The sequence below is a fragment of the Notothenia rossii genome (genome assembly GCF_949606895.1).
Source record: "Notothenia rossii genome assembly, chromosome: 2".
NCBI classification, from domain to species: Eukaryota; Metazoa; Chordata; class Actinopteri; order Perciformes; family Nototheniidae; genus Notothenia; species Notothenia rossii.
Window position 1 is genome coordinate 49,842,171 of NC_136904.1, and position 14,384 is coordinate 49,856,554.

The following is a 14,384-nucleotide window of genomic DNA, read 5'->3' on the forward strand; positions in this document are numbered from 1 at the left end:
GACTTTGCATAGTGTAAAGATTAGAGAGAAGACAACTTTTATGTATTTTGCATGTATAGATAATATAATAGTTCCCACTTTAGTTTATATGGTGGTGTTGTGTCCGGATTACTACACAGATGTGGAAATGAATGTAAAACATTTCTATATCTTGACAAGTTGTTTTGATCATAAATAACTATATTGTTAATTTCCAGATACCTGTGACTAAATGTTTGTGCCATGTGTAAATGATAAACTGAGGCATTCAATTGTTGAAATTGCACTTATGTTTCTTAAGAGATTTGAGATTGTTCATAATGTTTTGTAAATTATAGTTTATTAAATATGTTCATTTTCATAATGTAAATGTTTGCACTAAAACAATTTAGCACAAAAAAGAACAATTTGGAGTTATTTATAGGTTATTATACTATGATTTTACTGCTCCGGCCCACTTGAGAACAAACACTTGGCTGTTTGTGACCCCTGAACTAAAATGTGTTTGACACCCCTCTCTAGATGATAGGAAAGGAGCTTCAATGCTTCCTTTGTTATCTCTTTTAGGAAAGGATACACTGGATGTAAGCAACCAATCACTTCCTTCTTTTATTTTATGTCAAACATTTATGAAGCCTGCATGAAACAATATAAGAGGGCACGGGGCAAAATATCTTTCAGTAGTCCGTCTCTAAGTTAGATTACCCAAGGCAGACGCCAATCAATCACATCCTCCATCGCATCATAAATATGTCGCCTAGGTTTGTTTTTTCCTAAATCACATTTTTCCTTACGAGGCCTTTTCACTGAAAAGACATAGGAATTTTTGGACAATTCGACCGCAGCCCAAGCATGTGTTGCCCCGGTTACCTGTGAGAGCGGTTAACCCACATACTGTACAAATATTCAGTCTGTCCTACAGCTACACAGGGTGCAAGTCCAGGCCTTTAGCTCAATGCTGTCTCTTTCTCCGCCTACACAAGCTACACAATTACGAATAATGTTTTAAAAAAGGAGACATGGCATGCCCTTCTTGAGGATATGAGCAAGGTGTTGCTGAGCAACAAGAAAACACATTGGGATGGAGATGGACTGTAAAACAGCATATCTGTTGTAAGTCCAGATGAATTCTTGCTGTCCTTGACAGTAGTTCACTAGTTGTTCCCGGCTTTAAAGCAGAACGCATTCTCACAGTCTGTCATGTTGTGTGTTTCTCATTCTTGAGGAATTGATTATTCATTTCATGTTTGTCTTAATGATTGAGTTTATGTCCCTATAGTGTGTGAATGTGTGTTTGACTCATACTTGCCAACCCTCCCGATTTTCTCGGGAGACTCCAGATTTCATTGCCCTCCGGGGTCATATTTCTCCCGCATTTCTCCCAATTTCTGACAAAATCTGATTTATTCAGGACTGTTTCCACTCGGACTTTAATACAGCTACACCATTGCTTGGTTTCCATGGTAGCGTGTCTCTTTAGTAGCGGGCGCAACTGAAAGTCTGAGAGGGTGAGGAAGATAGTCACAGAACAAGAATTGACAACTCCACCTCTCTGCTCACTCCTCCAGGTCCAGCCCACACATATGCTCCATCAAGAGGATGGTGCTACAGGCCGCAAGGCAGTGCACTTACAACTACAATAAGCATGTTAATGTTAATCTAACAGCTCCAGCGATCCACTATCACCCCCCCCCCCCCCACGGTGGTTTTGAAATGCTCCCAATCTCCGGGGTCTCAAGGTTGGTAAGTATGGTTTGACTGTTGTTGTGGCTTCCTTCCTTTGTTTCCATCAAGCCGCTAGATGCCCTAAACACACTGAAAAATACTGAAACGTTGACTTGAATTAAATGTATTATGTCAACAAATTACACATAACTGTATTAGGTTGGTCGAAAGCAATTATATTAACTTGAACCTAATATATATATTTTTTTTAAAAGACCGGCTCTAAACTGTATTTGGTTCCCCAGAAACATGCTTTGGTGCAGGTCAATGTATAACGGTGTAAAGTACCTACAAAGGATCAGGGCAGCTAAACCTATTCCCCCCCCATGCCCTCCTGTGATGTGAGTCCAGTACCTGCAGGTCCAGAGCGGTGAGCTGCTTCCCCTTCTCTCCTGAGTTGCGTTTGAACTCCTCGAGGGTCCAGGAGGGCAGGCCCCTCGGACCCTCTGACAGGCTGCTGATCCTCAGGTCCGTGTACAGGGGGCTGCCTTTCACATGAGCCTTGATGGAGGGGGTGAAGGGGTGCGGAGAGAAGACCTGTTCGCTCAGGTAGGACTCCTTCGGCGGTTTAGACGGGCGGTGGGCCTGGGGGAACTCGCACTGACGCTCTCGCTCTGCCTGGGGAAGGAGAGGACAAGAGAAAAGAATTCAGCCTGCTGAGCTTCTGCTGTAGGAGAACTAGTCTGTCATTTGCCTTTTTTTAGGGTATTACTCATTGTAGTTCATCCTAAATAACAGAACAGAGGGTCTAACGTCACCAGATCGCTGATGTAATTTATGCCTGGGAGAGAAGAATAAAAAGACAAATGAGCAGAAGAAACAAAGAGGAAGTGTGCTTTCCTAACCTGCCTGCGTATGGAGGTTATTCGCTACACTGTAAAAAAAGATCGTAATTTTACAGGAAATAACTGTACATTTTTATAGTAATTATCATGTTTTTTTAAATAACTTGCAAAATCCTGTAAAATGACAGATATTAACTATAAATTAACAACTCAAAACATTATTTTAAGTATTTTGACAATAACAACAAATAACGTTTATTTCCTTCTTTTTTTTACAGTAAATGTACTATATAATATTTACAGTATTTTTGCACTTTCAGAAAATACATGCAGATGTACGTAAATAAAAAGTATTATCCATAATTAAATATGTAACTCGTAATATAAAAGTGTATTACTATTATAAGACTTTAAGATATTTCTTTGTAATTTTAAGGTAAACATAAAACTGTAAAAAAAAAAGCGTCAAATAAAAAAAACGTAAAATGTAAGTAAAACATTTTTACATAAATCATTTTCTCAATATTCGATTGAATCCACCAAAAACATAAAAATATCCAATGTTGAAACAAAAGTAAATAAATACGTTTTCATTAAATTCCGAACTTACTATATTGTAAACATCTACAGTTGACAATATCATTAAACAAAATAAAAAGCATAGAAAGTGGAGAAATCTCTACAGGGAGGACCAAGGTTTAAAACACACACTGTGTGTGTGTGTGTGTGTGTGTGTGTGTGTGTGTGTGTGTGTGTGTGTGTGTGTGTGTGTGTGTGTGTGTGTGTGTGTGTGTGTGTGTGTGTGTGTGTGTGTGTGTGTGTGTGTGTGTGTGTGTGTGTGTGTGTGTGTGTGTGTGTGTGTGTGTGTGTTTCTAAGGTCCATCATACAAGATGTAGGGGATCTATTGGCAGCTACTGATAATAACATCCATCATTATGGTTTACTAATAGTTATCACTTCACTTCCTCATCCAGCACCTGGACACAGCAGGAACCTACGCCAGGATCCTGTTTGTGGGCTTCAGCTCTGCCTTCAACACAACCCTCTGGCTGGAGGCTGCGCTCCATCAGGACCAAAACCTCTCTCCATCAGGACCAGAACCTCTCTCCATCAGGACCAGAACCTCTCACCATCAGGACCAAAACCTCTCTCCATCAGGACCAGAACCTCTCTCCATCAGGACCAGAACCTCTCAGACTGTTAGTGGTATTGACACAAGCTCCGCAACTGTAGCTAGGGGCTGCTAATGAAAACTCAAGTGCTCCATTTGTTGGTTTTTCTTTTTTATTAAGAATTGACCAATCATATCTTCCTCTACGAAATCCCAGTTGTACTTCGCTAACACACAGTGCCTGGGAGGGTGCGTTTGATTGTTCCCACCCTTACATCATTTATGGACTGGGCCGTGTTAGACAAGCAATCGAGTGGTTAGTTTTAGGGTAAGCTCCATTGTTTTATTTTTTATGTATTCACTTTAAGAGAAGGGGATTTCAGAAACACGTCTCACAAGTTTGACTCGAGGTAAAATTAACAAAAGCTAACTGTTGTTAGACTATGTTCCCCCCTTCTAAACTTATGAAATAACCAATGCCCTTGGGATGCTCTCAATAACGTGTGTGTGTGTGTGTGTGTGTGTGTGTGTGTGTGTGTGTGTGTGTGTGTGTGTGTGTGTGTGTGTGTGTGTGTGTGTGTGTGTGTGTGTGTGTGTGTGTGTGTGTGTGTGTGTGTGTTTCTAAGGTCCATCATACAAGATGTAGGGGATCTATTGGCAGCTGCTGATAATAACATCCATCATTGTGGTTTACTAATAGTTATCACTTCACTTCCTCCTCCAGCACCTGGACACAGCAGGAACCTACGCCAGGATCCTGTTTGTGGACTTCAGCTCTGTCTTCAACACAACCCTCTGAATGGAGGCTGCGCTCCATCAGGACCAAAACCTCTCTCCATCAGGACCAGAACCTCTCTCCATCAGGACCAGAACTTCTCACCATCAGGACCAGAACCTCTCTCCATCAGGACCAAAACCTCTCTCCATCAGGACCAGAACCTCTCTCCATCAGGACCAAAACCTCTCTCCATCAGGACCAACACATCTCTCCATCAGGACCAGAACCTCTCTCCATCAGGACCAGAACCTCTCTCCATCAGGACCGGAACCTCTCTCCATCAGGACCAAAACTTCTCGCCATTTCTACAAGGCCCGCCCCCCCCCACTGACACTTTACCTCAGCCACAACGCAGACTATGCATTACATAATGGAGATCACAGGATGGTAAATAATGTCATGTTTAAATATTGCTTACTGCACATATTTTATATTCTATAATTTATTTCATTCTATTTCGATTTAAATTACTGCTTTATTTTATTGCTATCTTACTATATTTTTATTACAGTGTTCTTAATATAGTTGGCTATCTGTGTACCTTTTTTTATTTTTACTTTTGATTTGTATGTATGCACCACGACACCTAGTCAAATTCCTCGTACGTGTGAACCAACCTGGCAATAAACCCGTTTCTGATTCTGATCTTTTTGTGCTCTAGGTTGCACTGCCACGTCTACAGCAGCGCAGAATGGACAGAGGAAACATGATTGGGCCTTAAGTTTTTTGCAGCCAATATACATTCTCCTACAAACTTGGGATAGGAGGTTGAGTGAACAAGTTATCCATTGGTTGGAACCTACATCCCCATTGTTAGACGTACTAAATCCTGCACACTGCTCCTTCAAATGGACAATGTGAACATATGTTGCCATTTTGCAATTTCTGTTATTTTCTGTTGAGAATGTTTCAAAGTAATCTTAAAAAATTAAACTTACTTTTTGTTTCTACTGTTTATAAGTATGGTGTTTGAATATGAAATGCTGTATTCATTATTTGTACTATAATTCTACAAATATTTTTATATTTTAAGTTTTCAGAGTAATTGTTTCCTACTGAACATTTTGTGATTTTATTGAACCTGTTTGATTGGAAAATGTTAGAAAAAAGCTGTAAAATAACAATATTCTAGCTGTAGAACTGTAGGTTCTGTATTTATTTTAGTGTTTGATCATACAAATCTAATTAAAAAAAATTAAAAAACAGCTTTTCTCATCGGAACTTTGTTTAAGGTATTTGAATGTAACATTTTAAGACAATGGATTTTGAAAAGAGAGAAAAGTTTCTTCTAAAATCTTTAAGGAACATTTCTATATATTAATTGCTTTTGCACTTTATTTGAGTTAAAGTATTTTTACTTAAATTTTTATGGTTTTTGTTTGGCAGCCGCTGCTGCCAGTCATTTGACCGTTTTTTTACGGGTTTTTTGCCCGTAGAAGTATTAGTGCTGTACTTTTATTAAAGGTTATTGATTGTAAAAAGGAGGTAAATCTGTAAAATTAGAGTATTTGCACGTTAAAGTATTAGTGCTGTACTTTTATTAAAGGTTATTGACTGTAAAAAGAGGAGATAAATCTGTAAAATTACAGTATTTGCCCGTAGAAGTATTAGTGCCGTACTTTTATTAAAGGTTATTGACTGTAAAAAGAGAGGATAAATCTGTAAAATTACAGTATTTTCCTGTAAAATCTTTAAGGACAATTCCCGTAAATTAATGGCTTTTTCACTTTATTTCGGTTAAAGTATTTTACTTTAATTTAAGGGTTTTTCTTTGGCAGCCGCTGCTGCCAGTACTTTGACCGTTTTTTTACGATTTTTTTTTTTACAGTGTAAAAATAATTCAAGAACGTGGTCTTTACATTTGAGAGCATAATGTATTGCTTTCATGTTCAGATTATGTATTTCTTTCCCTCAAACGGCTGTCCTCGCACTCAAATAGTTCCTGCTTGCACTTCGATTTGCTCTGCTTCTGCTCAAACTGTACGCTTGCACTCAGATATATTGCTGCTTACAGATTTCCCGTGTTCCAGTTTAAAACCTTCTCCTCGCACTCAGGCTGTTTCTGTGCACTCGTCAAATGTCTGCTCTCAGATTTATGCTCTGCGCTTGGATTTCTTGTGCAACAACCCTGTCAAAATCCCTCAACCAATAGGAGGCCAGGTGTCCTTACGGGTGCGTTCGCTTTACTTATTAGAGCGTCCCGTAAGGGCGGTCACCCCTAGATTCCACCGGGTCCGTCTGCGTCGTGTCAAGGCTGCGCCGCGGTTTTGGTCCGGCCTCCTCCGGCGTCATACCCTACCGGGCGCGTTTCAGAAGCATTTCAGAAGCGGAGCGTCTTGCGTGCCGGCTCGCAGTTTTTGTTGATTTTGGCATATTTCCTGGACAGACTACTTTGTACAGACAAAGTTAATAATAATTGTAATATTCCAGTTATAAATGACATGAATCAAAGATGTGTTGCTGTATTTTAGTGGTAAAAAAATTCATTCATTATCATAATTATTCTATATATATAATTTACACAGTGCCTGTAAACCGGAGGAGAACGCTGGCATTTCTCCTCCTACTTGAAAGACTACGGAGGGCTAGGGTCTGCCAATTAGTTTATTTGGGGGATGGGCCGGATGCTGTCACCGGTCCACATCCTGCCTGCCGCCTCTGCAACGCGTTGCGTCGAAAAATAGACTTGAATCCTATTTCGAGCGGAGCCAAGCGGCGAGACGCTTGTGGGACGCTTCTGAGCCGTAACGCGGTGGAATAGCACCCATTGACTAGAGTGGCCGCGATCTCTGCGAATGTCGCGGCGCGGCCGTAACGCGACGCAGACGGACCCGCTGCAATCTAGGAGTCACTCTTTGGTTTATAAACTCCCGCCCTCCACGGCTTTATCACATTCACTTGTTTCATTTACAACCTTTGGGGGAAAAAAGCACAGTTTATATATACCAGCACCTTACATAATAGCCACGTTAATAGTAGCCGTAGCACACCGTGCTGGAGCAGAACAACAGTCTGGAGGATCGCTGTCCAACATGGAGCAAAGTCATATCATTTTATTTGCCATAGTTTTTACGCTGGCAAGGGTGTCGTGAATCAACCACGTCAGGTCTTGCTCATTGACAGCTGCATGAACCAGAGGTGGGGACTCGAGTCACATGACTTGACTCGAGTCAGACTCGAGTTGCATATTTTTTTACTTGAGACTTGCTTGACTAACATTGATTAAAGACTTGACTTGACTTTGACTTTGTATTCATGACTTGACACTTGACTTAAGCTTGAGATAGATGAATTGAAACGACTTGACTGTTTAAAATTAAATATTTGCGTTTGTTTTTGTAGTGAGATATTACGTTTAGTTTTCTCGAAAAACGTGATTATAGCGGCATGCGCACAAACCTGGCAACCCACTAGAAGGCAGGAGTGTCAGTTAACATGGCAGCGGCAAGCGTTACTCCAAAAATAGGGAAGTTTGGATTCAAGGATTATGTTGTCGATGACGGTAATAAGAAGAGAACAGCGGTATGCAGGGTCTGCAGCATAAAGATCAGTGACACGACCACCACAACATTCGTCACTACAAAAAACCCCACAGAGAAAGGTGCGTGAATGTGTTGTATTAGCTAGAAAGCTAACGTTAAGTTTAAGCTACGTTAGACTTGGTTTCAAATCGGTTAAGCATTGCAAAGAGAGGACAAAACGGTAAATTAGCACTAGAACCGCCAAGGGATTCATTTAGACTAACCCTGATACTGATGGGCTGTCAGGAGAGAGAGAGGAAAAGAGATGCCTCGTTTATTTCCCCTGTGTTATTATCAGAAGTTACTGTAAACTTTTGAATAATGTAGTTCATCTACTTTTAGTAGTTTGTTTACATGTTTTAACGATGTTGTTTTTGTTTGTAGAAGTGCATCATTCTTTGATTTATTGTACAATTAATCTGAACTTTTTGATCTGTTATGATGATAAACTGAAGCAATTTCAAAATGAACCCAATTAAGTGAGTTTTAAATCGTCCTGCTTAGTTTATAATGAAATTATGAAGAGGAACAAATTAAATGATTTGAAAATGATATCTATCTAGGTGCTGGCGCTGTTGGCGGTTCTAGTGTTAACAGAAATGTAAATTAAATATGTGTAATGGAGAATGCCATATATGATTTTCTTACCTGGAATTCTGCCTTTTTTAACAGACTTTTTGATTGAGCCCTAGCTATATTGTCTGCAGTTCTAGGGTTAATATGAATCTAATATGATTGTCATCGGTCTAAATTGGATTTCAAATGATTAACTGTGTATGTAATGAAGGTCATAGTGTGGGTTGAATCCATTTTCATAACCACTGTCTTTTAACTGATTTAAATGCGGAAACTGGGCTTATACATCAGAATGTCAATGACTTGACTTGCTTGACCTGAGCAATGACTTGACTTGACTTGCTTGACTCTCACCACACTGACTTGGGACTTGCTTGATACTTGTAGGTCAAGACTTGAGACTTGCTCATGACTTGAACATGTAGGACTTACTCCCACCTCTGGCATGAACTAACATGGCTATTAACTTTAGCTTAAACCAAGGTGGTAATATTTCAAATGGTTCTTAAATACACGCAATATAGTAATCGTAATTTATGCTTCTGTGAGTTTCATTTTCCCTTCATCCATGGGTGTAGCACATGTCCTGTTTAAGTTTGATCAGTGTGGCTAAATAAAAGACTCACATTAATAATTAGGGATGCTCTGATCGATCCGCCACCGATCGTTATTGGCCGATATTAACTCTTAATAGTGTGATCGGTGCTCTCTATAAAGGCCTACCCCTGGAACAACCTAAACTAGTTATAAATATGTTTATTCTTTTCTGTCGGGTCACTCGTTACTGGATCAGCGAGCTGCTGACGGGCTGTCAGGGGAGGGAGAGAGGAAAAGAGAGCGCTTCCGCCCGTTTCTCCCGTGTTATTATTCAAAGTTAATGTAAACTTGAATAAGGTACTTCATTTGAATGTAATAATGATGTTGTTTGTTGTTTGTGGAAGCGCATCATGTATTGAAAAATGAATCTGAACTTTTCGATTCGTTACGATTATAAACTGAAGCAATATACAAATGAGCCCCATTAGTTTTAAACATCACTTTAAATGGAAGATCTGAGAGCAGACATTTGACGAGCGCACAGAAACAGCCTGAGTGCGAGGAGAAGGTTTTAAGCCAGAACACAGGAAATCTGTAAGAAGCAATATATCTGAGTGCAAGCAGAGCAAATCTAAGCGCACGCAGGCTCTATTTGAGTGCAAGGACAGGGTTTGAGGGAAATAAATACATAATCTGAACGTGAAATCAATAAATTATGCTCTCAAATTTAAAGACCACGCTCTTGAATAAAGATAGGGAATAACCCCATACCTGCGGGTCATATTAAGCCTGCACTAATATAAACCATCATTCAAGTCTTCCTTGTCTGCAATGTGCAAGATTAAGATTTTTTTCAAGGCCATCAGCCGCATTATTTTGCTAATAACGTTCCATATCATCCACATAGAAAGAGATCTTAATTCTTGGCAGCCAATCAGAGTTAGAATAAGGCAGTGACGTCAGAGTTTTATTTCAGGCAGAGCAGCATGTCACTGTGGATTAAGGCACGGCAGAAAAATCCTCGCCCGCATAACATATACAATTGAGTAAATATCATTAAAATCCTAAGTCAATGCAATAGTAACCCTAAGTCAAAACCACAAAAACAAAATTGTAGATATAATTTATATGCTAGTTAGATGTAACTGAAAAGGAGACTATTATTTAACAAAACAAATGTGTTAAATGTACTAAATGTTTAATTAATTAAAACTGGACTATTAATTATATAAATATGTGTTACATTTACTTATTTTTTTAACTGTATTTACCCTTTACTCCAGGAGTGCTTTACCTGAGGTCAATAAATCTAATACAACGAAATGATAAACATAAAGCAATTGTACACATTGACATTTTAATTACACATTTATTGTTCATATTTGACCAGTATAACACATACACATGACATTAAGTCTCAACAAGGTTTACTTTACAAATTACATTTATAACAATTAGGGGCTGTTTCTTGACTAAATAAATTCTTAGTCGACCAACACTCATACAAATTTGATGACTTATCGATTACTCTATTTAATCAACAGATCCTTCACAAAGAATCACACAAAAACACTACTTTAAATCTTCGTCGACCAAAACCACCAATAAAGTTGACTAATCGACTAAGAAGGGGCAGCCCTTGTAACAATGGCCAAGCTATAAAAACGATGAGCTGAATTGAGCTCTGCATATAACTAAGCGGTCCTTTAAACACAGGTAAAATGCAACAAGACCAATTGCCAGTCAGCAGAGAAATCTTAGCATTAATGGAAATCTCAACTTGGATTATATAATAATAAAACTGTTAGGCATTTTATCTAGCTTAACTTTCAACCGGGTATATTTTTGCCAATGAGCATGTGAACATTTCCATTGAGCTATGGGAGCAACGGGCTGAACTGAACTCTGCATATGACTGAAATGCACCAAGAACAGTGACACTTTACAACAATACCAGTCCAAAATGCAATTCAATCAATGGATCTCTCAACACACCTTTTAGCATCTTGCTGAACAGAAGTCGGCAACTACATATGCAGGCAATTTTTCAGTCTCTGAACCTTGGTTGAAAGGTTTCCAGGATCCAGCTCCAACAGTAGTTTTTGGAATACCTCAAAACTATATTTGAGATTCTCCGCGTATCTCAGATCCAAGGCATATGTTAGTCAGTCAAGACAGTGTCGAAAAGACAAAAAACAAATCTCCAGGATCACTTTGTATTTGGTTGGCTTTTATAATTTGGAATTCAAAATAGCACGACAGTCTTTCTTCTCTGACATCATTGCCAAAAACAAAAACAATGCATGTACCTTGTTTGCTACTTTTGACAGACTAACAAACCCCCCAGTGTCAGTAGCCTCTGAATTTCTATCCACCAGGGCGTGCAATGATTTTGCCTCCTTCTTCACTGAAAAGATTCAGAAAATTAGACAAGCAGTCAGTGCCTCTGTATCAGGTACAGCACATGTTTTGTATCTGTGTCCACCAAAAATCAATTCAAACACCATGACACAATTCCATCAGATTAATGATAAAAACCTAGAAGACATTATACAACTTCTGAAATCCTCCTCCTGCTGCCTTGATATTATTCCAACAGGATTTAAAAAAAAAAAAAATTCATTGCATGGCCTCAGATCTACTTCTTATAGTAAACAAGTCTCTTCACTCAGATATTTTTCCAAAGGCCCTGAAAACTGCAGTCATTAAACCACTCTTAAAAGATAATAATCTAGATGCTTCAGTAATGAACAATTACAGGCCCATATCAAACCTGCCATTTCTAGGTAAAATCATTGAAAAAGTTGTTTTTCATCAGTTGAGTAATTTCTTGCATTTAAATAACTGTTTGGATCTGTTCCAGTCAGGCTTTCGTCCAAACCACAGCACTGAGACTGCTCTTGTGAAGGTCTTCAATGACATCCACTTAAACACAGACAGTGGCAGAACTTAGAAGGATGCTATGTTGTCATATTGTGTTAACCTGTCATCCACTTTAGCAGATACCAGACGCCAGGTAGCAGCAGCTCTACCTACCCCTGCCACTGGTCCACTTCACCATCTCCAACCCGGCGACTTCGTGCTGGTCAAGGATTTCCGGAGAAAGAGCTGGAAATCCAACCGTTGGCAAGGTCCCTACCAGGTGCTTCTCGTCACCCAGACAGCGGTCAATGTCGCCGAGAGAGCCACGTGGGTCCACGCCAGCCACTGCAAGGTTGTAGTCACAGGCCAGGTTAGATGGTAGAAGCAGACGACAACAAGTGACGTGCCGAGTCACCATCGGTAGAAGCAGACGACGACAAGTGACGTGCCAAGTCCCCACCAGCACCACACTCGCACCACATACACCAAAATCTCACACTGCACACACAGGGTGTCACGAGCGAGTGTCAGCTGAGCGGTTTCATATGCCTCTGGTTCCTTGTTTGTGCTATCGGTGTGTGGGGCCTGATTGTCCTTGTCACAAAATCAACCGAGTGAATTCACACACACGACAGATGGAGCCTTTCCGCCTCGTGATGAGGGCTCACCTGGAGAAACGACAACGCAACCGTGAGCAATGTGGAAAGTGCAGATACTGCTGGAGAGCCTGGACAATCATAGAATGGTTCCTTTGCATATTTGCCATGGTAGTTGTGTTAGGACTAGTCCTATATTTCATGTGTCTGTGGTTAGCACGCAGCCCACTAACCAAAGTCGAAGTATCCAAAAGGTACGTGGGGGAATCTGGGCGAACCACATGGACAGAAGGGCTCGTAAAAACAGGGATTGGTAACATTACTCTAAGGCAGTGTTTCTCAAACGTTTTCATACCAAGGACCACTTAACCAATAAAAAAACACTCGCGGACCACCTAACTCCACAAATATCCAAAATCACATCGTTTTTCTAGAACAGATTACAAATCGCCTGAAAATGGTACAAACAAGTGGCAACATGTGGGATGAAGGTGTTGCGCTGGGCTATATCATGCAAGCAAAATAAACTTACGCTCGCTCCATTGCGGAGATTTTCCCGCGAGAGTGCGGAGAACTTAGATGTATTTATTTATTTAAAATGTGAAATGTTACCAATATACTCACGGACCACTAGGAGTGGCTACATGCTTTGCCCCGACCCTAAGAAATTGGGGTGGGCAGACGCCTACATCTGCTATGTCGAAGATGGCAGTTACACCGCCACTCACTGCTCTGGAGGCTGGGCTTTTGTTTTATGGAACACCGCACACGACGATTGGGGTTATACCCTATGGCACGACAAAACAAACATCAAAGGGAGATTATCTATCTCCAAGGTCAATTAATCGAGCCCCGTTATCCTGTTGCAACTACAGGATGCCCAGATATCTGACAGGGGCTATTATGTTGTCTGCATGTATCTGGCGCCGACCCAGGCGGCACGTTTTACATAGACATCGCGCCCAAAGCTCGAACCCCCGAACCGGAGAGAAAGGGAAAGCCCTTAACACAACTTTTGAAATCCATAGGCACATCTACGTTTCTAAAATGTAACCCGTACGTAGGCAATAACGACCATAGCAATATTGATGATTTTCAAACCAGTAATGGTATCACCGGTAATGTCTGGTGGCACACTCTGAGATCATTCCTGCAGGCCGCAGGGCAAGCTGGGTCATGCTATGCATGCACCCTTTTCCCCCAGGACTCATCAATGTCCGTGCCAGTTTGTCCACGTCCTCTGACCCAGGTTGAACACCTCTGCGCGTTTATGGCTCTAACGAGGCCAATCAAGAGTGAAGACCGCCTAACCGAGTGGCGCTATGCCAGGCTGCTTCCCCCACCATGCAGTAATCATTCTAACTCCCCTCTGCGCGCATCATACGCAAAGTACCAACCCGTCAGCCATGTACACCCCAGCCATTTGAGAGGGATGAAACACAGCCTCTGCATTCAGAGAGTGTACCACAAAACGTCTCTTACACCACCTTATTTTTTCCTAGGCACTACTACTGGTTGTACCCGTATCCTACAGAACATGTGCGGTCACGGTGTTCATAATATCACTCGGTGTCTTGTTGACGGTACCTCTGGAAGAATCTATTCTTCCATTGCATTCCCTGATGTTAACCACACTCCCCTCCTTCTGGCCTGGCCCAGTGATGCTGGGTTTAGCGCGCCTTAAGATTACGTTTGGTTGTGCTGCGACAAGCTCTATCAAGTTCTAGCTCCCGTCTGAATCGGTACATGCACTCTAGGGGATTTGAATACAGCAGTCACTGTCCTCACGTCTTTAATGTACACGACCCATCATTACCCAGAGTTCCAACATCCTGACCACCACAAAGTGAAAACAGATCTGACGTCCGCTGGGGCTAATTTCGTTAGCGGCCTGTTCCCATTTTGGGGTACAG

The 14,384-nt window shown here is 40.8% G+C and overlaps 1 protein-coding gene across 5 annotated transcripts in view; it reads right to left on the reverse strand.

Moving 5' to 3' along the window:
• The window catches only part of minar1 (membrane integral NOTCH2 associated receptor 1), a 154,148-nt gene that overhangs the window by 79,521 nt on the left and 60,243 nt on the right, over nucleotides 1-14,384 (reverse strand). For 4 of the 5 annotated variants that reach the window (XR_013805312.1, XR_013805313.1, XM_079665327.1 and 1 more), the window contains exon 3: nucleotides 2,059-2,322. The exons of the other annotated variant lie outside the window; for it this stretch is intronic. Coding sequence is in view for 2 of the 4 variants with exons in the window: in XM_079665327.1 (XP_079521453.1) it covers nucleotides 2,059-2,322 (264 nt within the window). In the remaining 2 variants the exon portion in view is untranslated. The remainder of the gene's footprint in view (nucleotides 1-2,058; nucleotides 2,323-14,384) is intronic. 5 annotated transcript variants of the gene reach the window in all.